At 49.7% G+C, this 27597-nt stretch overlaps 1 protein-coding gene across 1 annotated transcript in view; it reads left to right on the forward strand.

Annotated features, from left to right (window-relative positions):
* The first annotated feature begins 757 nt into the window (after nt 1–757).
* LOC149336290 (calcium-activated chloride channel regulator 1-like) overlaps nt 758–27597 on the forward strand; it is a 68094-nt gene continuing 41254 nt past the window's right edge. Inside the window, exons 1-6 of the mRNA XM_089554106.1 lie at nt 758–913; nt 5277–5574; nt 9686–9792; nt 11336–11509; nt 12303–12430; nt 21623–21737. Of these exons, the coding sequence (XP_089410232.1) occupies nt 758–913; nt 5277–5574; nt 9686–9792; nt 11336–11509; nt 12303–12430; nt 21623–21737 (978 nt within the window). The remainder of the gene's footprint in view (nt 914–5276; nt 5575–9685; nt 9793–11335; nt 11510–12302; nt 12431–21622; nt 21738–27597) is intronic.

The raw sequence follows: 27597 nt of genomic DNA on the forward strand, positions 1-27597 counted from the left end.
ACGGCTTCTGTTCAAAAAGGTACGTGCCTTAAATCCTATCTGAAAGGTACGTAAATCCCTGGTAAAAAAAAATGCAACACAATCACTTACGCTTATTTGATGCAGAGAGAGAGCAACGATAAGATAAAACGATGGATAAATCCGGGAATTATGAGAGTGGCATGAGTATACATCGCTCAGGCCTTCACAATTACGTCAGTGAAGTGTCTTATGCACAGCTTTGTAGCAAGTGGTACATGGGAAGCGATGAGCACAAATTCAGGAAAGTAAACTTCGATTCTCATGCAAGAGGAATACATTGAGGCAAAAGCTTATTCAGCTTTTTTTCGGCATAGCGTTTTTTTAATCGTGCCTGGTACGGAGCGCAAAAGAACGTCGTTTGGCACACCTGTCTAGAACAAAACCAAAATTCAGGACTCTCTTTCCCTCTTTTTACAACACTGCTACACAGTTCCAACAGGACCACTGTGGTTATGGTTAAAGAATGCCGCTCGAAAAGACAAGGACAAACGAAGAAGTGGACAGGACCGGCGCCAGTCCTGTCCACTTCTTTGTTAACAGCGCCAGTCCTGTCCACTTCTCTGTTAACAGCGCCAGTCCTGTCCACTTCTTCATTTGTCCTTGTCTTTTCGAGCGGCATTCTTTAACCATGATCACTGACCAACAAGCCCAAACAGCCACTTTAGTCCACTGTGGTTGTTCCGCATTTAATGATTTCATTTTTCTGCCTTCCAGGCCTACTGAGAGCCACGTCGAAATGGACGGGATGATCTCTTTTACTGCTGTTCTGCTGCTTTTGCTAAGACCTGCGGCATCGGTCGACATCGACACCTCGGATGCAGGCTATAAGGAGCTGTTGGTATCCATCAGCGAAAGAGTTACTCAGGACGAGACTATCATTGACAACATCAAGGTAAGCAGGGTCCCCCCCCCTCCCGTCCTTTGTCATATTGGAGCGTTTCTTCACGGCGCATTGTTCTTGGCATAGGGCTAAAGAGCGATCAGAATAAGTTTCAAGGGACACTAAAAGGCAGAACAAAAGGCAGAATGCACTCTCGGAGCGGCGTCGTGTGAAGGCAATGAAATGCACACCTCCCATTGCCTCCTATGTGTAATCACAAGGGCAATCTGCTGTGCCGTTTCCTAGACGTGAGTGGGTGAAACGCGTTAACATTTCCAATGCACGAATACATAGTGATGATATCAACTAAAAGGAATCCCAGGCAGTGTTTCTCAATTTCGGTATTTGAAGTTCGAGCTGTCCGGACCACCAACTTCAGACCATCGTGAGTCGAAGGAAGTGCTATGTCATCTGAAGTTACTGAGGATGCTGGCAGATAGTAGGGGCATGTTCCGGTCAATGCACATAGTTACTATCACGTGCTGACTTGTGGACAGAAATCCACCGTATTTGACATGATTCAAGAATGATGTATAAATGCAGATAGCTTGCATGAAGTGTAGTGACCGCGTCGGCGACGCTCCGCTTTCATTCATTCATTCATTCATTCATTCATTCATTCATTCATTCATTCATTCATTCATTCATTCATTCATTCATTCATTCATTCATTCATTCATTCATTGTACCCTTAAAGGCCCTTTTTGGGCATTACATAAGGGGGGGGACAGTTTAAATACAAAGTAAAGAGAATAACAATGTTAATACAGTAAAATACAACACAATGCAATGCAAGAAGAAAAAAATAAAAATAAAAACAAACAAGAACTGGAATACCCTGTGAAATGTTAAGATGCAGTTCTAATCAATACATGGTGGCGGATAGGCTAAATAGGGAATAGTAACGAGAAAAATAAATGGTAAAAATCAAAGCATGAGGTTGTTTTTTTCATTTGCTGTAATGTTCGATTATTGCGTCTCTAAATTTACTAGTGTCACGCTTGTTTACAATGTGATCTGGTAACTGGTTCCAATTTTCTATTGCTCTAGGTAGAAATGATTTATTGAAGGCTTTTGTAGAGCCATGTAAACGCTGAACACTCAGGGAATTGAAGAGGCGACGCGATGTTCGGATGGGAGGTAGGAGTAATGAGTCACGGAGGTAAGGAAAGTTGTAATACAATTTATGAAAAAGGCAAACTCGTGAGATTTTTCGACGGTTCTCAAGTGGTAGCAGGTTGAGTGTTGATTTAATCCTGGTGATGCTGTAGTATCTCATAATTTGAGGTTATGTAACGTGCTGCGCGGTTCTGAATAGCTACTAGGGTGTTAAGTACGCCTGATGAGGGTTCCATATAGAAGATGCATATTCAAGTTTACTACGGATGAAGGTTTCATATGCCAATTTACGGACAGAAGGAGGAGCCAAGTATAACGATCGTCTGATGAAGCCGAGTGATTTGGATGAATTGGCTGCTAATTTCAAGATGTGTTCGGACCAGGTTAAATTGCTGGAAATGGTGACTCCGAGGTATCGGTAGGATTGCACGTTTGTTAATGTGTTTGAAAGCAATGAATAAGCATAAGTGAGGCTGGAATGTTTGCGAGATAATTGCATGTATTGGCATTTTGAGATGTTTAGCGACATAAGCCACTCAGAGCACCATCGTTTAATTATGTTCAAGTCGTTCTGGAGTAATAGTCGAAGCTTACTTTCGAAAATTTTGCAGTTGACGATGAAGACGCGCGCGCTTGTCCGTCCCTTTAGTTCATGTTGCCAGCAATACATTTCAACGCATAGTAATGCATGCCTTCTAACGTCTTCATACAGTGTTGGCATTTTTTGCCCCCTCATTTTGCTGTTAAGTATTCGCAGTATTCATCTAGGGATCAGCTATACACGTGTCACGCTGCGTTTGTTGTCTTTATTTCTCATCATTATCCTTGTTTCAAAACTGGCCATGCGGTAGTTGTTTTATATTCGCGTAGAAACATAAATGTATTCACGACGTGCTCGGTGGGTCACCAACAGGAAAGCTGAGCAGTAAGAGCGAGCTATGTCATTTTTCTAAATGGAGTTGTGAGAAATGCTTGTGCTCAGTGCAAAGTAAAAAAAAAGGAGAAGCCAGTCGGAGGGGTTTAGATTTGCTAAATCAGGGTGGAATAGCTTTCATTTTCGTAATCTATAGTTGTATTTTGATTCTTGCGACACTAATTACTCTTTGAATTAGGATAATGTAACTTTTGCTGCTCTGGCACCTCCTGTGCGACTTACTCGGTATTTTCATAGTACGAGTCTGGGCGCGTTTACTGATGCGTAAACACCAGATGTTTTTTTTTTTTCTCGAAAATACTGAGCAAAATGTGGGTGATATCCCGGCATCAATGACACGTTGCTGAAATCGCGATATCGCGCATGCTCAACGATCAATGTGCAGCGAAAACTCAGGAATTATTCCAAACTTCCGTGGTTCTAAAGCCTCGCATTGTCATTGCATTAAATAGAGAACGCACTATCGCTAGCATGGAATCTTAAGGTATCAGGAGACCCCCTGCTTCGCACAGTTTTCGGAGCTCGTGACACGCCCCAGTTGAGCCCACTTCTCCCACAAACCCAGCATTCATGCACAGAAACATTGTGTGACGACGCAAACAGGACCGCTTCTCGCGCGTGCGCCACGCACCCCGCCGACGCGGCCGTCGGCCGGAGTACCACAACTCCCAGAGTGCATCGCGGCGGCGGTGGCGTAGCGCAACTGCTGCTGAAATCGCTCTTTTATAAATGGAGCTAATTTAGCTTTTCTGGCGTATATATTATTATATTTATACAAGAAAATATTAATTCTAGAGTGGGATTATTCACCGATGATTACGTCGTGCATAGAATAGTGAAAAATAGCCAAGTTTCAGTTCCTTTACAGCAAGATCTAAATACACTGAACCTGTGGCGTGAACAGTGGATTATGAAAGTAAGCTTGCAGAAAACAGTGCACATGTGTTATTGTGAAAAAAGCACGTACCTGATTCACTGTGCCTGCAATAAAACCTGGCGCTGATTGCAAACTGTTGCTGAATGTAATGATTTTGACGTGCTTTTCAAAACTTTATTGGCATCAAGTGTTGATAATGTTTCTGGCGAGGATCGAAAATTTTTCGTTTTGTGCTTCGTAATGCCTGTGTCTTTCAACATGATTCTAAGTATTTACTGCAGAAAAACTATGTCTCTACTGGGAATTTCCTTGTACAGCATGGGATGCTCCTACAAGTGTTGAAAACTAAACTATAAACGATTAGGCGCGACCACACCCTACGTCTCTGGAAATTAATGTAAGCGAACACATGCTAGATAACAAAAGGTATTTGAATGGCAGATTCTTAGTGAGGACAAGGTTAATGTTCATAAATTTTTATGATATTTGTGTAATAGAATTCTTGTTCTCAACAAAAATAGGTCTTTCAGCCACCCTTGATCACGGTTTGGTTTTTTGAGGTTTCAGGTCCCAAAACAACTGAGGCTATGAGGGACGCCACAGTGGAGGGCACTGTAATAATTTTGACCACGTGGGCTTCTTTAACGTGCAGTAACACAGTAGACGGGCCCCTTGAATTTCGCCTCCATCGAAATTCGGCCGTGGTCGGGATTGAACCCCCGTCTTTCGGGCCAGCAACCGAGCACCGTAATCACTGAGCCACCGACCATAATGTACGCGAGTGGAGCTGGAAATTAGAACTGATTTGTTGAACTTTCCTTTTTTTCGGATGCTGTTAAAGGATAGGATGCTCTTTTTTATTTTGCGTTATTGTAAATTAAAAGGAGGAGCTTGATCGTAATTGGAATTGCTTTACTTCTTGCGTCTTGCATGACCTCCCCCAATTTATTGTAATGGCGCATATTTCGCCAATAAATGAGTCATAAGCATACATAAGTTAGTCATATATATGTATTTTGATGACTAAATAAGTAAATTATACTAAATAAGCCACGTTTAGGAGTAAATAAGTCATAAATAAGTATTTTTATGACTATACCCGTGTAATCAGAGCAATAAGTGTAATATCTAATGGCTGCTCACCAGTGTTTAATAATAGTTATTACGCACTTGTTCGACAACTGTGTTAGCTCGGGCCCTTCACTAAGTAATACTGGTCAAGGTAACAGGCGTTTCAGGCCAGGCAACTGAGGAACAAATGAGGTAGATAGAAAATATAGCACCGAAGGAAAGATAAGGAATATGTAGAGGTATGGCGCGTACCACGCCCCTAGAAAGCGAAAGGCACTAGGAGCCTATCCGCTTAGCAACCACGGACAGTTTCACGTTTAATTTCTTCAGACGAGATGTGCGCAGATTGTGCAAACGATGATGAAAATGCGCAGGTACTACTCCAATCCTCCTCCGAGTTCCTTCACAATGCAACGAATGGACGCATATACTTCAAACACGTCACCATCGAGGTTCCGAAGACGTGGTCAAAAAGAGCGAGTGCCCGGACACTTTCGTCCAGCGCCTTCTACAGGAGCGACGTCCGTGTTGACATGCCCACGGAGCAGAACAGCGAGGGGCTGTTCACAAAACAGTCGACGCAGTGCGGCCAGCCAGGAGAATTCATCCAGCTCACTCCAGGATTCCTGTCTTTACTTAACAACTCTACGGTCAGGAGCTCGCTTAAACCAGGTATATCAAGTAATTTCCTGCTCAATATTTTCGCTTTTAATTCCTTTATGACAACAGTCATTGCTGGCGAGAAAGCCGAGTGGGAGCCTGTCTTTTCGCGCAGCAAGGAGAATCCGGGACTTGGGCCAGGGAGAAGGACTAGGAGCAACAAACTTTCGTCATATGACAAAGGCGTTAGGGGTAGAGGTTAGGGTTGATGTTTAGACAAGCGCGTGGGTTCTCTCGACTGCGCTGGGTGGCTTGAATTCATGCTTTTCGCGACCTCCAGAGCCCAACACACAATCCGGAGTTGTACCTCCGGCATAGAGTTGAGCAGCGCAGTCTCCTGCTGACTTTGGTTTGGGAAATGGAGGCGATGAGGGGGTTGGCCCTCTGGGCACTCGAATAGGATGTGATGATGGTTTCCTTTAATGCGATGGCAGACAGGGAGAGGGGTGAAGAATAAAGGGTGAAAACGTCGCTGCTACGGTAGCAAAGAGAATCTGGAAAGAGTCTGAACGGGAAAAAGAAGGTAAGCGCACCGTGAGCGCTCAGGAGGCAACCCTTGAGCGCGACCACCCCTGAAGATCCTTGTTACCTGCGCAGCATAGTCGCTGAGCTTCTTGATAGTTCCTTCGTTATGTTCGTCCTTTTGGAAAAGAGACCTAGGATCCTGATCCGATCAGCTTTGGGCATGGTTTTGCCCTCAACCTTAATTTCGAAATTTCAGTCGCGCTTGCACAGCAGCGGTTTTGGATTTCATCTGAAGAGTTCAGATTTTTTGCGGGGAACACGCAAGGCCCCTTTCGGCCGTGGAGGACACTAGTGTCCGCCGCCACCTGAAATCACTGTTCTATGCAACCGTAACTGCCGCTGTTCATCCATGTGCAAATGCCATCCGCGTATATGCTAAAATTTAGGCCTTTTATGTCCCTGAGGTAGGCGCGCAGGCCCCTGATCGCCGCGCTAAAAATAAAGGGGGAGAGCACCAAGCTCTGCGGCGTATACCTTACTTCCCAGGGGGACCGGGGGGGTTTCTAGGTCCTGAAATTTTAGTTTCAGCGTCGTCCTGTTTGAAAAGCAATCCTGGATGTGATTATACGCCCTCCCGCCGACTGCTATCTCTTGAAGCCCTGCAAGGATCACAGCATGCTTAACATTGTCGAAGGCTTTGGTTACATCTAAACCTAGAATTACCTTCGCAACTTTAGATCTGGAATTTATAATGACGTGTTGTAAACGAAGCATCACGTCCTGCGTGCACAAGTCCGGCCGGAACCCGACTATCTCGTGCGGCCATAGGTCGTTCTGTTGCATGAAGTGCGTCAGGGTGGCCGGAATCACGCGTTGCATGAGCTTTCCTATGCACGAAGTTAAGGAAATCGGTCTGAAATTTTCCAGTTTGTGCGGGTTGCCTGGTTTAGGGACTAGCACCACGTTTGCTGTTTTTCATTGTGGAGGGATACTGCCGCTACTCCAGCCCTACTGCATGCATTCGGCGAGCGCCGTTATAGACACATAGTCCAGATTCTTAAATATTTTGCTTGTAGCCCCGTTAGGACCAGGGGCCGATGACGTCTTTAAACCAAAATTTTGGCCTTGGCCTACGTCTCCTTGATGGGCGCATCGTGAGTCTCGATCAGGGCCCTCGTATCGTGGGAGGAGGAGGGCTGTGTCACCGACGTAGGTATCCACTAATTTTGCCACGAGCTCCGCGTCTACCCCTCGAACGCGATCTGGCCTTTGCCTAGACTAGTTCCCGATTGTGCTTTTGAACTATTGTGGTCCAGCTAGATGGCGCAGCAGGCTTCGAGTCTTTGAAAGTCTCCTGTTGCCTTCCATTTAATCACACCTACAGCATCAGTTTTGCTCGGAAAGCTTAATTGCGTAATTCTCAATTTCCTTATCATGCCTGGCAATTCTTGGCCTCCAATTTCAGTTCCATCTTTGTGTGCGGAGACGCTTTTTCATACTCCGTTAAGGTTTCCGCATGTGCAGGAGTTTGCTGTCGGCGGTCGCCGGTGCGTCATCCTCCTGTAGGGTCGTGGTTGCGGTTCTAACGTGGCGCATAAGGGCCTCCACCCATTCATCAATATTCTCAATCTTCCCCTCTACATCGGAAGTTTCCTTGATTTGCCTCAATATATCCCGTTCAGTTACGCTGGTTTCTCTCCGCGTCTTAGTACGCATCGATCGCTCCCAAAGTTGAGCTCCGTGTTTCTCCACCTGATCCCTTCCATGTTTTTGGTGCTCGTTGTTATCCGGTGTACTGTCAACGCCAAAGCTGTTGCCCATTCTGGTTGGACAGCCCGGGTCTATTTGCAGGTTGAGGCTCAGTTCGTGAAAGACTTCCCGCAGGTGCCTTCCTTTCGGGTCATGCCTGTATTATCCCCACTCTTGGTGGGCTTCATTGAAACCTCGTAGAATTAACAATGGATTGGGTCCTGCCGCCTTGATCGCTTTGGGAAAGAGGGCCCTAGCTAACCTTTGGCTGCTTAGGGCTACTGCAAAATGTTAAGGAGGGAAATAATGGGCTCCTCCTTCCTACCCATGAAAATTTCGACGAGAACCGCCTCAACGTTACGAGAACTGATTTCGTGCGCGATCGCCGCCATTCCTTTTGACAAATGTAGTAACCCGGGATTCTTCCCCGCGGTCGCTAGCAAACGCTTCATACCCCGAAAATTAACAACTACCTTGCCCGTTTCCTGCAGGGCTATGGAGAAAGGTTTCTGAATTTTCTGTTCGACGTACTGTTGGACGAGCGCTCGAAAGTTTCCGCTCCCAGCTCAGGAAGCCCCGCCCCGACCTCGGGTGTCCCGCCCTCTGATCATTGAGCGTCCTCTGCAAGCGCCTGCGGCTATTGCATCAGATTTTTGCTGCCGCTCGCCTTGCTGTTTCTGTTGATATGCGATTTTCCGCTCGCACTGCCGTTTCTTGGTCAGATAGGTAGCCCTGTAGATTTCCCTTCATTTCTTGTCTCCGAGCGGGTGATTTTTGCCGCACAGCTTACGTTTCGCTGCCCAAGTATGGCCCCACTCCGGGAGCTCCACTCCGCATCTTCGACACTTGACGTTGTCAGTGTAAGGGATCGTTAGTATACGTCACGTCCCTTACAGGGATCGTTAGTATACGTCAGCATCCGGGCAGACATCATCGCGGGGGCCCAAGCGTACGCATGCGTTGCATACCTCGTACGCACCTTTGCCATGTAAGCGAGAATTTAACACATTTTGGAACCTCCGGATTTTCGAACACTATTAAGACCATGGTTGAATTCCCGCCAATATGCCGGACTGCAAGCACGGGGTTGTTACTCTTGAGGGTGCGGAGTCGGTGCGGGTGTTCTTCCTTGGTGAAGCTAGGGGTATGTCGTGTAGCGCCCCCTTTCCGCAGTCTAGCCACACTACCTCCGCTTAAGCGGTGCTTATGAAGGACGGAGAGAGGCGGTACTGTCGTTCCACCCCTCCCCTCCGTTCTCTAGCGATCAGTTTCATCTTCGACGGCGACGTGGGCTCATCCCACAAATGGGCGCTCAAGGGCTGCGCTCTAACGAAAAAAATTGTACTGCACGGCAGGCGTAGCGGATAATATGAGGGTTCATAGGTGCTGATAGCCGCGTTTGTGTCTTGGGGAGCGTCAAACATCAGTCGCTGCTCTTTCCTAATCGTTCTTTCGCGCGCGACAACGCGTTGCGCTTTTTTTTGTGTGTGTGGATTCTTATGTATAACGACCCGCGTAACCAGAACTGATCACTGAGCGTTCTAATCGCTAGCGCCCCGGGTACCCGTGCCGCTGGCGCGTGCTTATTTAGGTAATTACTGCCACTAGCCCTTCGTTCAAGGCCGCTTGCCTAGCTCATCAAGTGCCACCAGGACTGCGCGAGCGCCTCTGGGGCTGCAGGGCAGACTTTCCTTCACGCCGGGCGCTTACTTTTACAACCGAGGGATAATTACTACACTGCTGTCAAGCACCAGGGATGGGTGCACTGAAAGTTTCACCAGTGTTCGTTTAGGTTGGCTCCGCGTGCTCCTCTGTCCTGGCGCCAAGGTACGCCGGGGCGCCGACAACGGGAGCTAGCAGCATTTTATTGTTACAGGTGCGGTTAAGAAAGACACTCACACATTCGCAGCGTACTTGTTCGTGCACGAGTGGGCCCACTACAGGTACGGCGTGTTCGACGAGTACGGCAGACGCAACGACAGCAGGCACCCCCTCACTTATTGCCACGATGGAAAGGTGAGACATATGGTGAATACTGAATGGGGCAAACGAAGATGGGAGGGATTCACGGTTACAGACAGAAAGTTGTAATAAAACTGATTACAAGTAGATATTGAGAGCAGCTAGAAAAACAACTATACATAGAAGGAGACTCTCTCCTCAAGCAACGTTTGACATTGAAAGACAAATGTTCCGTGACCAACTCGGTAATTTAATTCTTGAAAGGGGGCTAAAATTGCGAGCACCTAACAGGCAGTAGATCTTGATTTTCCTCTGTCGCGTGAAGTACGATATTTACAGAGGGCCGAGATCCCGAGCATATGGTCACGTTCTCTTTTGTGGAGGACCGAGCTAGTCTCTAAAGATTGGATATAGTTTTCCGCTGCTTGAGTAGCGCCGGAGACTCCGGCATTGTCACAAATCCGACCAGACATACTTGCTTTAATGATGTTCGTGTTGAAAACGAACATAGAGAACTTGAGACTGTAAAACCTAAAGTTTTTGTGGCGAAGTCTTAGACCTTGTGTAATAAAGCTGCATGTAATACGGATTGATCTAGCTGTCTTTATACGGTAGTTTTTGATGTGGGCGTGCCGTTCTGCTCGACATTCACAATCGTCGCTCGATGCTTTGGACCGCGAGCCAGGGATAAATTTAAACGCCCTTAATAAAACGCAAAAACGGACAGAGTCTAGCGAGGTCTTTAGAGCTCCGCAGTGTTTACCCAGAATATACAGGAACACTAGTTCTCCGCTTGAAGCACCGCCATCTAGCAGTGAATGAAGAGACATGGCGAGAGTTCCAAGAGCTTCGGTATGTCAGAGCTCGAGGCCGCCACGTATGTAGCGAGAATTTGTGCGCCGATAGCTCCCTAGAATGACATAGTTTGAATGCTTATAGTTTCTTTTAGCAGCGGCGATGAAAGATAAGTTCATTTAGACAGTTTCCTTGCTTATTTCTATGAAGACGCGTGCCCTGGGGAAAAACCTTCTGACATGAAGCAGAGCATCGTCCTTTGAGAAAGGACGTCCCAATCTGCTCTCCGGATACAGCTATATTCTGTAGATGTGAAAAATAACATTTCTCATCCCTTCTAGCACCAGCAGCAGTATTGGTGGTGTGCAGGCTACTGCTGATGATAATGATGATGGTAGTGCAGCTGCCAAGCCTCTAGTGTGGTCGTTGAGAACGAGAACAGCCAGAAAAACAGTGCACGGATGTTTTCTCTTTGTGAAGAACGAGTTCAGTCGTTTCAGGAAGCAAAATAGCTAAGTAAAGGTTATTATACGGCTTGGCCAGTGTACACGACCTGTCAGCTGTAACGGATGAATTGGAGAGAGATAAACACACCCAACAATCAAATCGGTTTACCTATTTCCCTGGCCAGGGATCCCTTCCAACCAAGCCAGTAACTGCTGAGCTTTGCAAGAGTGATTGAGAGCTAATAATGAGAAGAAGAAAAAGAAATCAGAACGCAAGTGTTTTTATTTGCATTGCACTGTTGACGTATCAGATGCGCTCATCACTTGGTGAATGTGCGCGCGAATTCTTTTGTCAGGTACAGCTGAATGCTTGCTCAGCCCCTATCGTCTTCATTCCGAGAACGTCGGATGGAGACTTGTGCCCGATAGACAAGAAATGCAGCCTTCAGGGCAACTGCGAGGTCATCTTCCAGCAGGACATACATGACCCTGTCCAGTCGTCCATCATGTCCATGCCCTATGTCACCAATGTAAGAATTTTTCACTGACCCTGGTAGTGAAGTGCGGCATCACCCGCTCGCTTTGAAAGGGCTTATGTTACAAACCCTGGTTTAGTGTCTGAAGCAAATCAAGGAAGTTAGCGGTGGCTAAGAGGCCTGCACAGTGATCATGATGTCAAGATATTAAGATAGCACCAGGGTATAGGTGTGCCCTCTTGAATTCTGTCTTGCTCGAAAAGCAGTTTGCGCCACAGAAGCTGTATTTTAGGGAGTGCACCGAAATCTCGCCCGAATTCTTGTATTAGTGACTAAGCCGTTGGGATAAATATGCGTCATCGGTTATAAAATTTCCCTGCTTGCTAGAGGGAAGAGATATCACCAGAGGGGAGAATTCCCATTGGTTGTAAAGAAGAGATATCATAAATAGAAAAACGCTGCAGATGGGAAAAATAAAAGGATGCACATGAAGTGGCGTCACCAGAACAAAAATGACGGCACTTTCGGCAAATGCACTAAAACTATCGAGGCTAAACCTATCGGATTGCCAGCAAATAATGAAATAAGGCGTCCCTGTGAATTTTTTATTCTCTCTGTATCCCTCGGCGCAAGTTAGCAGCAGCAGCACTCTCCTTCATAACCAGCCTGCTTTCCTGTGCCCCTTCCACTCTGCTTCAGAGATTATCACTTTCCGCTGAGATTCATATGCTGCGCTTCTGCTGCGTAAGATCTCGGAGACATAAAATTTTTACCTCCTCCTCTTCTTCTTCTTTGAGACATTGTAACCCACGCTGCCGTGCATCAACGGACTCTTCCCCCGTTACAGATCAGCCAGTTCTGCGACAGCATGGACGGGCCCCGCCGCCACAACCCGTTCGCACCGAGCAAGCAGAACTACCTCTGCAATCAGCGGTCCACTTGGGATGTAATCAGCAAACACGAGGATTTCAAGAAGTGAGTGGGGTGGTCCTAGCAGCTGCCGGTCACAAGTAATATCACTGGAGCTTGTCGAAGTACTTAACCGTATAATTACTTTAATAATTCTCGCACGGTGGAAGCGTGGCTTCGTTTTATTCTAACGAGGTGGCTGCATGGCGCGTGACAATTTCCTCGGTGGCAGACGAAGCCCGTCCTCGCGCCAGTCAGTGTGGCCGATGGTGGCAGCGCTTGAGAGGAGCCACATCGGCAACTTGGATCTTGCTGGAGCGCCGATCGTTTGCGGTAACATTGGCAGCTACGTAGCTTACATCGCTCAAGCGACTCACTAAGACGTAAAGGCCAGAATACCTAAAGAAAAACTGATGTCACAGCCCACGCTTGCGCAATGGCATCCAGAACCAAAGTAATCTCCTCGGGGGTTGTTGCCGCAAGGTGACGCTTGCATTAGCGGTCTTTCCGTCGGAGTTGACAACAGAAAGTGGGCAAGCGGGCTATTCGCCGAACTTCTTCAGCGCGACGTGATAGGTGGTAGGTGGAAATGTCTTCGTGAAAGGAGAAGGAAAAGAGTGTGTCCAGTAACGCGCGCGGCATCCTGATGTAGAGCAGCAAGAAAGGTGAATATTCGGTGACCTCATGTTTCGCGGTGTTGTATGCGTACGTCACGAATGGTATTAGGGCGTCCCAGTTCCGTTGATCTGATGCCACTACAAGCACAGCATGTTAGTGAGGGTGCGGCTTGTGCACTCTGTAAAGCTGTTGGTCTGTGGGTGCTAGTGTGTGGAGTGGCGGTAGTTAGATCTGCACAGCCGTTGTAGCTCTTCCACGACGTCAGCACTTAACTGCCGGCCACTCTCGCAGATAACAGCGGTAGCACCATGATGAAGGATAAGAGTGTGCTGCAGAAAAGTTGACACATTACTTGATTTCGCTGACACCAGCGCCAGTTTTCACGTATCTTGTCAGATAGTCGACACAGACTACAACCCAGCGGCGTCGGAAGTTTTCACGTATCTTGTCAGATAGTCGACACAGACTACAACCCAGCGGCGTCCTTGCGAAGACTTGGGAAAGGGGCCAAGCAGGTCGACACCAACTTTTTCAAAAGGCGCCGATGGTGGCTTCACCGGGTGTAGAAGGCCCACAGGAGGGGATCTGTTTGGCTTTAGACGTTGACATTCGGGACAGCTTGCGACTGTCTTATTCATGCTGGTAAATAGAAGCGTTCAAGAATCCTCTAAGTGGGCGGCAAACCCAATGTTGACCGGACGTGAAGTTGTCGCGCATGGCGTGCAGCATTTCACTGCGAAAATTCCCTGGGGCAACCAAAAGCATGCAGGCACCATAGAGCAAATAGTTCTTCTTGCAGAGAATGCCGTCCTCAAGGGTGAACAGCGTAGACTGTGATCTGGTGTGGGCCGGAGCAAGAAATCTTGCAACGTGAGGTCGTTCTGTTGCTCTCGCCGAACTTTTTTTAACTGTTAAAGCCCGTGTCACACTGCGGAAACACAACAACGACATCAACTAAACGCGCTCGCAAGCGTGCCGTCAACAAGTCGCCTAACCAACTCGTCCCACAACTTCTTGTCACACTGCACGAACGGCAGAGAAGCGAGACAGATTGCTGCGGTGTTGCCTCGGTATGACAGCTTTCAGGAACCGGAACATTAAACAAACAGCGTTCGTGGACCCGATAGGCCATGTTCTTGGCCGCGCGAAGTTCCTGGAGACACCCCACCAACCAAAGCAAGCATTTTCCGTTGATTCACCGCTTTGGTTTCTTTCTTTTACGGAAACGTAGTTTGCAACGTACAGAAAAGAGCGTTTCCTTTCGTCGCAATGCTGTCTGCTGCGGTACGGCGTCTTGCAGGCAGGCGCATACGGACGGGAAGGCTGCCGTGGCCACCATCGGTTGGCTGATCAGGCTGCCATGGAGAAGCACGTTTCCTACGAACCCCTTCGCATTTTTGTGAGCAAGCGTACACTTTTGACGACAGCGGCTCTGTAGGGAGCTAAAAGGAATGCCTTGTGCCTTGCGTATGGACTGCCTCGGCCGCGAGCTCCAGCAGTTTCTTGACGGGTTTGCGCGTGAGAACCGCCTGAGCAGGAGCTGGCATGCGAGTGTGCCAGTTGCACGCTTGAACGTGACGCCGTCGTATTCGTGCCACCAGTAAAGTGACCTGATCGCTATGATTGAAGACAGGAGCTCTCCATGGGATATAACAAGCCTAAAATATGAAAGGCGTGGTCTGAAGGAATGTGCGTTTCAAGAGATCGCTAGTTCGTACCGTATTTCACAGGTGAGCGCGAGTTACCGGCACTGCTATTTTGGAACTTGAGATGAACAAGAAAGCAGTGCTGCATTTCTTTCTTTAGGACTGCAAAAAGAATAACTCTGCTGGGTTCCCATTTCATTGCAAGAATGATGCATATAATTTTACATTTTTTTAGTACCCTGACAACGTGGTACAAACTCTATACATCTGCCGAGATTGGGGCGTGATTTGTAGTGACCGGCCGGTTTGATAATGCTTTGTGGGACAGCAGCGCGAAATACGAAATGCCTAGAAGTAGACACAGGGCACAGAATGTAGACGCATGTAGCCCGTGTTTGATTCTCCCACATCAAGTATTCGAAAACGCCTTTCTCAGGTGCTCTTCGCAGCCCGTCGATCATCCAGCTTGGTTTCTCTGCGGTGGCGGCTCGTCCGAGTCGGTATCGACGGTGCAGCATAGCAGCAAGGCTGCACCTCAGCCGCCGCGCACGGTCTTAGTTCGTCCGATATTCTGCAAAACCACCAGTAGCTACGCAGCGCAAATCGTCTCGTGTTTCCTCACCTGTGCATACGCACGGAGGAGAGCGCGCAAGCAAGAGCAGAGAAGCGCCGGGGAACGCGATTGAAGTGTTTTTTCTGGTGTGACAGAGAGTTTCTGAACAAGTTCCACACATGTGGCCAACACAGACTGGTGGGAGACCGCGACACGTTTTCCTTCTGTTCGAGTTGACGCGATGTGACAGGATCGCCAACCAGACGAAACCACTGTTTTCGCATTGCGGCCTTAACACACGACTGCACAAGCAGTAACGTGTTCGTCACCACTGTGAATCTGGACGAGCACCGCCACAAGGCCGACACCACTGGCATCACTGTGGATCTCTGTAGCTGCGGTGGGATGAAAGTGGGGAAAAGGTTTTCTGAATCCACAGCAAATTTCAGCTGGTTAGAACCTCATTCGGCTCTCCACACAAAATGCCAGTCTTTACGCTGTAGAGAAGTGAGAGGGTGTGCAAGGTGCGCGGAATCGGTAATAAAGCGGCGCAAATATTAACACAGGCCGAGGAAATTCCGAAGGCCTTTCAGGGCTCGTGGTTCTTCAAAATTCCGAACTGCACCAAGAGTCCGTCGATGGGGCCAGATTTCTCCACATCCACGAGGAATCTAAGGACGAAAGTTTGCCGCTCTCCGAAATAGCACTTCTTAGAATTACAGAGGAATGCAGCCTTGCTGATGCAGTGGAGAACCATACCGAGGCTTTCAATGTGCTCTTTAAAGGTCTTGCTAAAGATGATGACGTCATGCAAATAGCATGTGCGTATATAATATTTTAATCCCCGTGAGACCGTATTCATTAAAAGCTCGAATGTGGCATTCACATCGCCCAAGCGGAATGGCATGAAGAAGCCGTCGGGAGTCATGAAGGCGGTTTTCTCTGTGTGAAGGATGTACTGGTAATATCCAGTACCCAGATCGGATTTCAAAGGATGATCAGTATGACGCGGAGTGAAGGCGGTCCACAGCGTCATCAATGCGCGGTAAATGATACACGTTTTTCTTTGTCATCGCATTTAAGGGACGATAATGGACGCAGCGAGCTATAAAAAGAAAAATGATGGGTGTAATGCTAACAGACCGGATGCGGGCAGAGTGGGCGAGGGAACAAATACGGGATAGAGACATCCTAGTCGGAATCAAGAGGAAGAAATGGGCTTGGGCAGGGCATGTGATGCGAATGCAATATAACCGATGGTCCTCAAGAGTAACGCAGTGGACTCCTAGAGAAATAAAGCGCAGCAGGACACAGCAGAATGTTAGGTGGACGGATGAGCTTAAGAAGTTCGAGGAGACACTGTGGCCGCAGCTGGCAAAGGACACCGTTAATTCGAGAGACATGGGAAATTTCTTTGCCTTGCAGTGGGCGTAGTCAGGTTGATGATGATGGTGATGAATCGATGCAAAATCACCGTGAGATGTCTTTCTTCCTCACTAGTATTATGGGCGCGGCCCACGAACTGGAAGAGGGCGGAATGACTCCGTCCCGCAGCATCTCTTGGACCTAACAGTTAATGATTTTGCCCTCAGCCGCAGATACCCGATACGGTTTCTGAAGAATGGGATATTTATTCCTCGTGTTAATTTTACGGTGCATATGAGATGCTGGCAAAGATGAAAGAGTCACGCTGTGGCTAATGTCGAACACGTGGCAATGAAGCACGATTATGTCCTGCAGTGCACATCGCTCGGGAGAAGGGAGCGATTTTTTTTTACTGTCTCTCGCAGCTGAGAATAATAGTCCGATGTTTCGGATGCTGGTCGGCGAGAATCGGAAACGGCTGAGACAGTGTCGGTAACATAGTCGTGACATCTCGCTAGTTTAAATCGAGACGAAAGGTGCACTGGTTGTGTGGTTCGGTTCACGACCCACAGAACCGTGCAACAGTCCGCTGCGTCCTGACCGCATGTCGTGGTGTTCGTCTCTCGTCTGTTGTGTCCTCGTCTTTTGCTGCGCTACAGTGTATGGGCACGAATATCTTCTTTTTACACTGGATATATCTCCGGTTAAATTAGGGTGTTCCAAGGTCCCATTCGAATGGTGGAAGATTTAACCGGGACGAAAGCTGCTGGCTGGGCTGGCAGGGCCCCGTCTTGTGTGAGAAAAAACACGTTTTCGCGACTCCAGGGAGGATATTCGACTTGCGCTGACCGGGTGTGTCATCGCATATAAATTTCGGCAGCTGCATTGTATAGTGTGGCGCCACACTGGCCAAAAAAGTCAATGTCAATGATTACATCATCCGTTGCCGGTCTAAAACAATGCATTTTGTCCAGAAACTTTCACCACCTAGTGCTATACACGCAGAGCAAATGCTGACATGGACTAAAGGGCGCGCAGATAGACGGCGAGGTCAATACGGGATATATGTTCGAGGCGGCCGCAGCTCTAAGAGACGGGCGCGTCTCTATTATCGTAGGAGCAGACAGGAGCCCGTTTCGACCGAGAACACAATACAGGTGCGCATCGAGGTGTTCGAGAAGGCATGGTCTCGGGTAGGTCACCTGGTAGGAGCTGGCTAGGTTGATGTCGTGGTTTGGAAGAGAGAGCCCTTTCTCCTGAACTGTAACTGTTGCGCGGCTCCTCGTAGGCGCGCCGATGCCAGGGAGTGGGCAGCTCTATATGTAGCCCGAGAAGGGAGCACTCGTGGCAGGCTTGATCTCGTTGCACCTAGCAGCTGAGAGGTCAACTCCTCACGCATATCCGCCGAACCACTGTGGCGATATCTTCATATCTACGAAGGTCGACGCTGGCGACACTAAGACATTCCATAGCCGACAAAATTAGTTTGAAATCAGCACCGACTGTAGTACCACAAATGCAAAGAAATGTTTCATTAACTCTGCCGTAGAGCCAGATTTCTTTGGTGATGAAGAAGCTTTAGACGTCTTCGGCAGTTCTTTTTAAAATATTGTACGCCTGGTCTTCATGGAAATTGGTGAAGATCACGATGTGCAATGCACAGCGCGAGTGTGCGTTGCAATTTAACACTAGGCGTGATCGGCTGCGGCGATAATATAGTGCTCCCGTGCAGTGGACGGTGACGCTTATCTGTTCGGGCCGCCTCGGGTTTGAAACACGGCCTCGGCACAAGTCATTCTATTTTCGCATAGGCTGCTGCTATGATAGGTTTTTGCATGGTCACCTTCAGGGTCGAGCTTCACACTAACCGGGTGAGCCGGCTAGCCCTCTTGTAATGGTGCTTTCGCCCAAAATGTGGTGGTTTAGGAATGTCTTCTGCTTTCTCTCTTGAGAAGATGGAAAAGGCCCTTGACTCCTAGGTAGGCACGTTCATTGAATGAACATGCGGAAGCAATATAAAAATTTCCCAGAGACCGCTAAGCTGATTGGCTATGTAGCGTGAGAGCTTTCGTCATGACCTCATGACGCAAATAACTTTGAACAGAGAATAATTACAGTGTCGTTATGAGCCTTTCGTGTGCACACGTGGGGCCCGACGTAAACGAACGCCTTTCGCACATGCTCGAATATACTCCGAACCCGTTCTGCATATTGTTCTCTGCACAGTAGGCATCGAAGCCGCAGTAATGAATGTTCTGGCGCACGCCGATGCGTAATTTCAAGCCTATTTTCGAGCCCTTCCTGCTGTTCGTCGGTGGTTTCGCTGGTGCGCCATTATCGGGGTCTTCTCGCATCTGCTCTAAGCGCCCTTTCTACTCAGCTTTCGCTGCGCATCGGCGCCGGCAACTTTCTGAACCGGCTGTGGGCGCTGTTGCTTCCAATCGTCCCGCTTCACTGCATTCCGCGGCACTTGGCGGCGGCGCGTCGACGTGTTTGAAGCGAAAACCTTCACTAGGCTCGTCAACACTATGTCTGGCGTGTGCCTTGATAAAGTTGAGCCACAGCTGCGCATGCGCGAAATCGAGCTACGTCACGCGGAGCGCACGTGGCCGCTGCTGCCGCAGCCGTCGTCGCCGCCGCGCGCTGACTGCGTCGTCTGAGCGTCGCCGCTTCTTCTCCTCGCCACCATTTTACCCTTCGCCGCTCCCGCGCGGTCGCCGCCGCCGTCCCAAGAGGAGAAGGCTCTTTCGCAAGGCGTTGCGAGAACGCGTGAGCGGCGGTGGCGGCCATAAAAGAGGCGGCCATCCTCGCCACCGTTCGACCTTTCGCCGCAGCCGTGCACAGCGCACATTTGAAACAAGTATATAAAGCGCGCTTGCCCATTGAACAGGCGCAGACACTCGCCATGGAAGAAGAAGAAGCAACAGTTGGACGGCGCAGAAACACCGATCGAGAAGTGGTAGCTTCGGAGCTGGCTGAAAAGCAGTATTACAGGTCGTGGTAGCAGCATCCCACCGCTGCCACCAGTTGTTACGAATCAGGTAGCATGGTCGTGCCGGAGAGGGGAATGAGGAAGGTCGGAGACGAGGTTACGGGAAAGACAAGAAGAACTTTATTCAGGTAAATTTACATTATATACAAACAGCAACTGAGAGAACGTATCAGTAAGAGAGTCTCGAAAACAAGGAGTTGATAACGAGAAGCTACATGGCGATGAGCTCGATGGTCAGGAGCTACTCGGCCGTACTCGGCGCCGAGTTTTATAGCGTTCCCTTTCCCTGGACTCCCTAGGTGGGGGCCGGGCTTGTCGAGGAAGGAGTGTCCTGAAAAGTCCACTGTGGCACCCATCACACACCCTTTCATTAGGGAACACACCCCCGTCACGTGTCGAGATGTAGAGGGTGCCGTCTACGTCGCGCAGACACCGGAATGTCGGAGAGCAGCGTTCCCGCGCTTTTCATGTGGTCGCACGTACAAGGTCCAGGCTACATGCAAGTCCACGCGGTGCAAGAGAAACACTCGCTGTTAACTTCTTCCTAGAAGACGGACGCTGCTGTCAAACTTTGTGACTGGACCCAGCTGACACCCGGGCCCCTTGGAATGTCAAGTACTGCCGACCGTGGCAGCTAACTTCTTTCTGTAGAGGAGGGTGCACTGCAGAGCTGGGCTGGCCAGTTGCGGGGTGGATTACTGACACCGCTTCCGTGGCTAATCCAGGCGTTGACCCCGCGTGCCTTTCGTGACTCGTCGGCATTCCGCTGCAACCGAGCCGATTTTTCCTCACGACGAAGGCGAAACGTAACAGCAGCGAGAGCTTTTCGCTTACCCAGGCTTAACCTTAGCTAAGCCACAGCCAATTTTTGTAAAGGAGCTCCTCTTGTGTGGGTAATGGTAGCCTGCGAGGGCCCATCACTTCTGACTCGACGTTTCATTTACCTTCGTTATAGCAGCGCTGCCCGGAATGGATTCTCACTCGGCTAACAATCGCTTGCAAGCTGATGATTTGACCGGCCACATGTGAGCATGTGCGGCGCGCGCAGCGTTCCGATTGGTCCAGCTGCTGTGAGCGCGCTTGGCGCGAGCCAGCACTGTTAACAGACGGGACACAACGCGAGTGATTGGTTTATTGGTTTGGTTTGTTGGGGTTTAACGTCCCGAAGCAAGTCAGGCTATGAGGGACGCCGTAGTGAAGGGCTCTGGGAATTTAGACCACCTGGGAGCCTTTAACGTGCACTTACATCACACGGGCTTCTCGAATTTCGCCTGCATCGAAATTCAGCCGCCGCACCCGGGATCGAACCCGCGTCTATCGGTTCAGCAGCCGAGCGCCATAACCACTGAGCCACCGCGGCGGGGCACAACGCGAGTGAGGTAGCCGAGTGGAGCTCTCTCGTTTAAACAGAAAAGATCAAGCACTAAACTATTTTAGCCCAACTACACAATACAGCGGCGTACGCGAAAGTTCTCTCGAACAATATTTTCTCTTAATGTACGATTGTTTCAGTATTCTGGAAAATCGCCGCAGGTAATAAAACAAATGTCGTTATTTAGAGCCACCTGTTTTCTAACCCATTCCATCTACTTGTAGATTTGCCACTAATACTAGTGGAAATTAATAAAGATAGCAGTGCAAAAGAAAGTACCAATCCAGAGAGAGTTCAATCGCTATGACGACTTGTTTCATAAAACTGCCCGCCCGCGCCGCCGCGGTGGCTAAGTGGTTATGGCACTCTGCTACTGGCCCGAAAATTGCGGGTTCGATCCCGGCCGTGGCTGTCGATTTCGATGGAGGCGAAATTCTAGAGGACCGTGTACTCTGCGATGTCAGTGCACGTTCAAGAACTCCAGGTGGTCGAAATTTCCGGAGCCCTTCACTACGGCGTCCCTTATAGCCTCAGTTGCTTTGGGACGTAAACCCCAATGAACCAAACCAAGCCTAAAGGTGCCCGCCCGACTTTTCCGGCTCTTATTATCGTTTGGAGGCTAATGAATACAGAATCCTCGCGAATAAATTGAACGAGCTAGTGAGCAAGCGGACGAAGGAACGAACGAATGAAAATTGTTTTCTTATTCCAGCCTCTCAAGGCCGGACATGTCAAAACGAATCAAGGTGACCTTCGACGAAGCGCAGCAGAAAGAAGGCCTCGCCCAACGAGTGGTGCTGGTGCTGGACGTTTCGGCAAGCATGATCGTGAGCACACTTTTTTGGCGGTCATTTGCGTGAATGTGAAGAGATGCACGGCGCCCTTGTAACGATCATACGGCGCCCACAGGGCCCCAATAAACACTGAGTTCGCATATAATTTCAGCAAACTTTTACACAGATCTCTAGTATTCTCCCATGAAACGCTTTTTCTTTGTTAAACGTGTAGAGGCGGAAAATATTCCGCCGCGGGTTCTTACTGTGGAATAATGTGTAAAGCAGTGCGCATGCATTGAGATGTGAATTTACGCTGCGCTTTGCATACAATTCACGATGGAATTTAATTGCATTGCAGCTTCAATTTCCAAAGCCTGAGGGCGGTTATGACTTCACAAGTAGTGGGTTTCACGCAATACCATGAAGAGCCGCAGTTAAATACAGCTTTATTAAACGTTTGTAGAGATTTCACGGAACCGCATGGGGCTAAGCGCGCGCCAGTAAATTGGTAAATTGCTTTTTGAGGAAAGGAAATGGCGCAGTATCTGTCTCAAATATATCGGCGGACACCTGAACCGCGCCTTAACGGAAGGGAGGAAGGTAGGAGTGAAAGAAGAAAGAGAGAAGGTGGTGGAAACTTTTATTGCCAGTGATGTAAATGGTGGGGGCGAAGCCCCCTACATGGCACTTGGATGCCTCCTCAATGTGAGGGGGAGGCATCCCTACAACGCGAAGGATAGCCCCTGGAGCGCAATCCTTCTGTGAGCGCCGGAGATGATCCGGCGCTGGTCTTGAGCGGACGAGCTGGTCAGAAGAGACTCCCAGTAAGACTCCGCCGCGGTTGGTGATGGGGGATGAGGGAAGGTGGGGCATGTGAGGAGGGTGTGTAAGAAGTCTCCTGGTTTGCCGCAAAGTTTGCATGATGACGGGAATTGGTCTGGGTATCGGGCATGCAGCAGTATTGGGTATGGAGCAGTTCGGGTTTGTAGTTGTCGCCGATGTGCAGCCTGCGCTATGGTGAGGGATGGAGCTGGGGGTGCGTATTCCCTTCGTTTGCCTCGGTAGTACGAGAGAATATCACGGAAGGAGAGCAGGCGCTCCGAGGCTCGTAGAGGGGGCTCGACTCCTGCCCGGAATGTGAGACCTCGGGCTAGGGAATGAGCCTCCTCGTTGCCAGGGAGGCCTGCAAGTACTGGCGTCCAGATGAGGGTGATGAGGCGCCGGGGCTGCCAGAAACGTAGTAAACGAGCAGCGGTGCTGGATATGTAGCCCTTGGCATAATTTAAAATTGCAGATTTGGAATCGGAGATAATTTTTGTGGCAGATATAGAAATGAGAGCAAGCGCGATGGCTGCCTCTTCTGCCTCTGTGGTCGAATTGGTAATGATTGAGCTGGAGGTTAGAAGCTTTGCATTATTGTCGGCTACCGCCAGGGCCATACGGGAGCCTGTCGTATATTCCTCTGCGTCCACGTAGACCACCTCATAGTCCTCGCTATACTGTTTGTGAAGGGCCCGAGCCCTTGCTACTCTGCGTTCCCTGTCTCGCTCAGGGTGCATGTTCTTGGGGATGGGGGTTCCTTTGAGGTCAGAGCGGAGGGTAGCAGAAACCGGGACCCCCTCGGTAGGCTCCGTAATTGGGGTCAGGCTGAACTGAGACAATAAAGTACGACCAGCCTCTGAGCTGGATAGACGGGATAGTTGTGCCATAAAGGTAGCTTCTTTTAGCTCCTCATAGGTGTTGTGTACACTGAGTTTGAGGAGTCGGTCGTTGGATGTGCTGGGGGGAAGATGTAGAGCCGTTCTGGTGCAACTACGTAGGAGCGCATTAACCCGGTCTCTCTCCTTCTGTTTGAGGGGTACGTATGGAAGGGCATATGTTGTGCGGCTTATGGGTGAGGCGGGTGAGGCGAGCCTGGGTGAGGCGAGTCGTGTTTCGCTCGCGTAGGCCAGCCCTGCGGTTGGCTATGCGGCGAATCAGTCGAGTGGTGTGTTGAGCGTGTGTTTGAAGTGTCTTTATGACTTCTCCGTTCGCACCGTGGGAGTGCAGAGCTAGTCCTAGCACGCGGATTTTGTGTACTAGTGGGATGAGATGGGTACCTAGGGCGAGGGAGATGGGTGCATTGACTGAATCGTCTTGCTTGGGCCGGTAGAGGAAAAGCTCCGATTTTGAAGGGGAGCAGGTTAGGCCACGCTCCCGTACATATGCGCCGATGGTGGTTAGTGCCAATTGTAGGTGTTCTTCTATTTCGGCACCGCTGCCATGGTTTGCCCAGACAGCGATGTCGTTGGCCTAGAGGCTGAAATGGATGTCGGGAATTTGAGCTAGCTGTTGTGGTAGGTTAAGAAGTGCTATGTTGAATAAAATAGGGAAGAGGACGGCTCCCTGGGGCGTACCTCGTGCTCCCAGCGTGATCCCTGGTAGGCTGTGGTCGCCGAAGGTAAGCGTGGCTGTGCGGTGGCTGAGGAAGTCTCGGATATTGTTGTACATCCTGGCGCCGAGTCCCAGGGTCGTAAGGTTTTCTAAGATAGCTGAGTGTGTAACGTTATCAAATGCCTTATTTAGATCCACCTCTAGGATAGCTTTAGTGTTGGAGGTGTGTGAGTCGAGAATGTGATGTTTTAGCTGCAAGAAGACGTACTGTGTGGAAAGCCCTGGTCGAAATCCAAACATGCCAGTGGGCATGAGATTGTTGCTTTCTAGGTATTGGCAAAGCCTGCGCTGGAGTACATGCTCCATGAGTTTGCCAACAGAAGATGTGAGGGAGATCGGTCTGAGGTTAGAAGTAAGCAGAGGTTTGCCAGGTTTGGGTATGAAAATGTTTCTCGCCTCTTTCCATTGTGGTGGGAGGGTGCCCAGTCGCCAGCACTCATTAAAGTATTCTGTAAGTGCAGCAATGGATTGTGCGTCGAGATTCCTGAGGGCTTTGTTATGTACCCCGTCTGGGCTGGGAACTGAGGACGTGTTAAGTGTCTGGAGTTCAGCCTGTACCTCTGCTTCTGTAATAGGTTGGTCAAGCTGGTCGTTAGGAGTGCCTGCATAATCAGGGTGGTGTGCAGGAGGGTATGTGGGGAAGTATTGATATCGAAAGTCTTGGAGGAGGTCTGGTGGAGGCATATCTGAAGTGTGCATGAGCTTGGTGAGGGCGTGTCTCTGCGTAGTCTTAGAGTGAGTGGAGTCTATTAACTGCCGAAAAAGGTTCCAGGTCTGAGGCACACTCATATTGCCATCAAGCTTGTTGCAGATAGTAAATTTCACAGGTTCTTCTTCTTCTTCTTTGCACCAGAGGTGCCCCGCCAGAGACGGTTGGTAACTCGAAGACTGAAGCTTATTTCTTCGCACCAGAGGTGCACCGCCAGAGACGGTTGGTTTATCTCGAAGACTGAAGCTTGATCTCTGCACCAGAGGTGCCCCGTCAGAGACGCTCTCACGATGAGTAGAGTCAGGGATAAAGGGAATACTTATGTACAGTTTATGTACAGCAATTTACAATAGGTACAAGTTAAGGCACTAGAGACAAACGGCAAAAAGAGACAAAACATCAAAAAGGACAAACCAAACAACAAAAAGGGTGGAACTGGCTAACACTAGGGGAGGCCCCTACTCGGCATAGCCGAAGATGCATAGCATCTCACCTTAGCTCAGAACCCCGCTACCCGCTCCGGCGCCCGGTTTTAAAGATCTAGAGGCCCGGCCCACATTCCGTAGCTTCCAATCATGTTGCGGTCTTAACATCATTGGTTCATCCAAGGCATGGCCAGCCCTCCAGCTTCCGTAAGGTAGAGCACTCTCTCCACCACAAAATAAAAACAAACACAAATAGACATTCGTGCCAGCACGTGCGCGAATCGGTACCGCGGGGCGGGGTGGACACCCGTACTTCTTGGCGCGTTCGCGAGCGGTCGCGTTCCGAATAGGAGACGCTTCGCTTTGAGCGCCCCCAGCCGAGTTCCGATGACCCCGCGTACACTACCGATCCCTTACACGTCCTTCCCAAGATTCTACAAAGGGCTCAAATGCCACTTTTAGAATTATAACAAGAAAGGATCGGTACGGGTCACAAAACCACCCTGTGGGTGACAAACCGCAGCTACACCAGCGCTGGCACCAACAAAACCAAAAGCAAAATGCAAAATGCACACACAACATAAGCAAATTCCACAAATACACACGGTGGCATGCCTGCCGTGCGCCGTAACACGGCGTACAAATTGGTGGGTTGCACCCAGTTCACCACCTCCAAGTAGACACCCTCGTCCTGCTCGCGAACGAGCACACACACGCGCACACACACACACACACACACACACACACACACACACACACACACACACACACACACACACACACACACACACACACAGACACTCGCAACTTGAGCGTTCAGTAGCACTCGCACGACGTCCGTAAGTGGCCACGTGAGCCTCCTTAGTCACACCGAGCGTCCTAGTGTGCGTTCGAGCCACTACGCGTCTCAACACAATTAACGCCTAACTGTCACTCGGCTCATTAGGCTGGTGCCACAGCGGGGCAAGAACTCAACAGCTGGTGTCCTCCAGGATCAAACACGTCATGATCCTCGATAGGTCCAAATCTTTGACCATGCGACGCCCCTAAGGGAACGCTCTCTCCGGCGCACCAGTACGAACAGCGTACTGCGTAAGGAACAGTGCGGCCGGCTTTGCTACATCTAATTTGACGTACCGCAGCCCGGAACGTACTGTTCCTCGCACCGACTTTCAATTTGAAAGCCACGCCCCTGCCTCCTGTTACTTCGCCTCGCTTGGAGCCATTTGTCCCGTTCCTGCACGGGCATGCAATGAAATTTCCGCTCCCTGCATTATAGGAGCTTGCCGATTTCGTGGCATCATATAACTCCGAGGCTACCTGCGCCCTTTCGCAGCCACTGAATCCTAATTTGCCTTGTGGCAAGTCGCCAAAAATTTCCCTGTCCTCAAATGAAAGGACTTTGCCATCAATAGTGCTACGTGGCACTTCATGCCACATGCCTGGCACAGTGTGCCGTTGCGGCAACGTTTGACCTCCTCCTATCCCTAGCTCGCCAGTCTGACGTCTGTCGTCGCTGGTCGTTTCACACTGAACCGACTGCTCTTTTTCGCAGCTTGCCTGAGACCGAGTTTTTATTCCTGAGCTCGCGTCCGCGTCCCTGGTGTCATTTGGGGTAGAGCTAACCTGTGCAGCTGGATCGTCGGAGTGCGCGTTCACCGCCTCTAACACCGCGACGCTGCGTTCCGTCAGGATACTTTCTTCACGAGAGATTCCAGTTTCGCGGAAAGCTGGCTCTCTTTTTACTTCTCTCTGGCTGTTTTCTTTTCCTGTGCTTGACAGGCATATGCCTTTGCCTTCCAGCACTGGCGACCTCTCTGCTCGGGACTTGGAGCAGTTCTCCCTGGCTAGTTGCCTAGCTCTCCTAGACTCTTTGAGCTTAGCCAGCTCGAGCTCTAGCTGCTGGCGCCTTGCTTCTAACGCCTGCAAATCCGGAGGTTTTTCCTCGCATTGCGTCGCCTTTCCTCCATTCACTTTTGCAAGCTCAGCCTGATAATGAGCTAAGCGCGCCTTCGTCAATTCCACTCTGTACTCACATCGAGTGAGGGCCGGCATGGATAACCCTCCATACCGCCGTCTGTACCCCTCTACTGTCCTACCGGATCGAACACATGAACAGGGACGTGAACAATGCGACGAAGGAAACTCACATTTTCGATGCGTCGATCCGCACTGCCAGCTCCTCGGCGTCGCAGTCCACCGCCACTTCCACCGGACGCTGCGATGAGCTGTCGCACGCCGCTGGTCCTGTGCACGTTGTCACTTGCTGCGACCCGCCGGTGACCGTCAAGTCCTCGACGCGCTGCTTTTCTTGACCGGATGCAGTCCCGCGTCGCTGAACTAC

The sequence above is a fragment of the Amblyomma mixtum genome, chromosome 7, assembly GCF_055824585.1.
Source record: "Amblyomma mixtum isolate Tamu chromosome 7, ASM5582458v1, whole genome shotgun sequence".
Lineage (NCBI taxonomy): Eukaryota > Metazoa > Arthropoda > Arachnida > Ixodida > Ixodidae > Amblyomma > Amblyomma mixtum.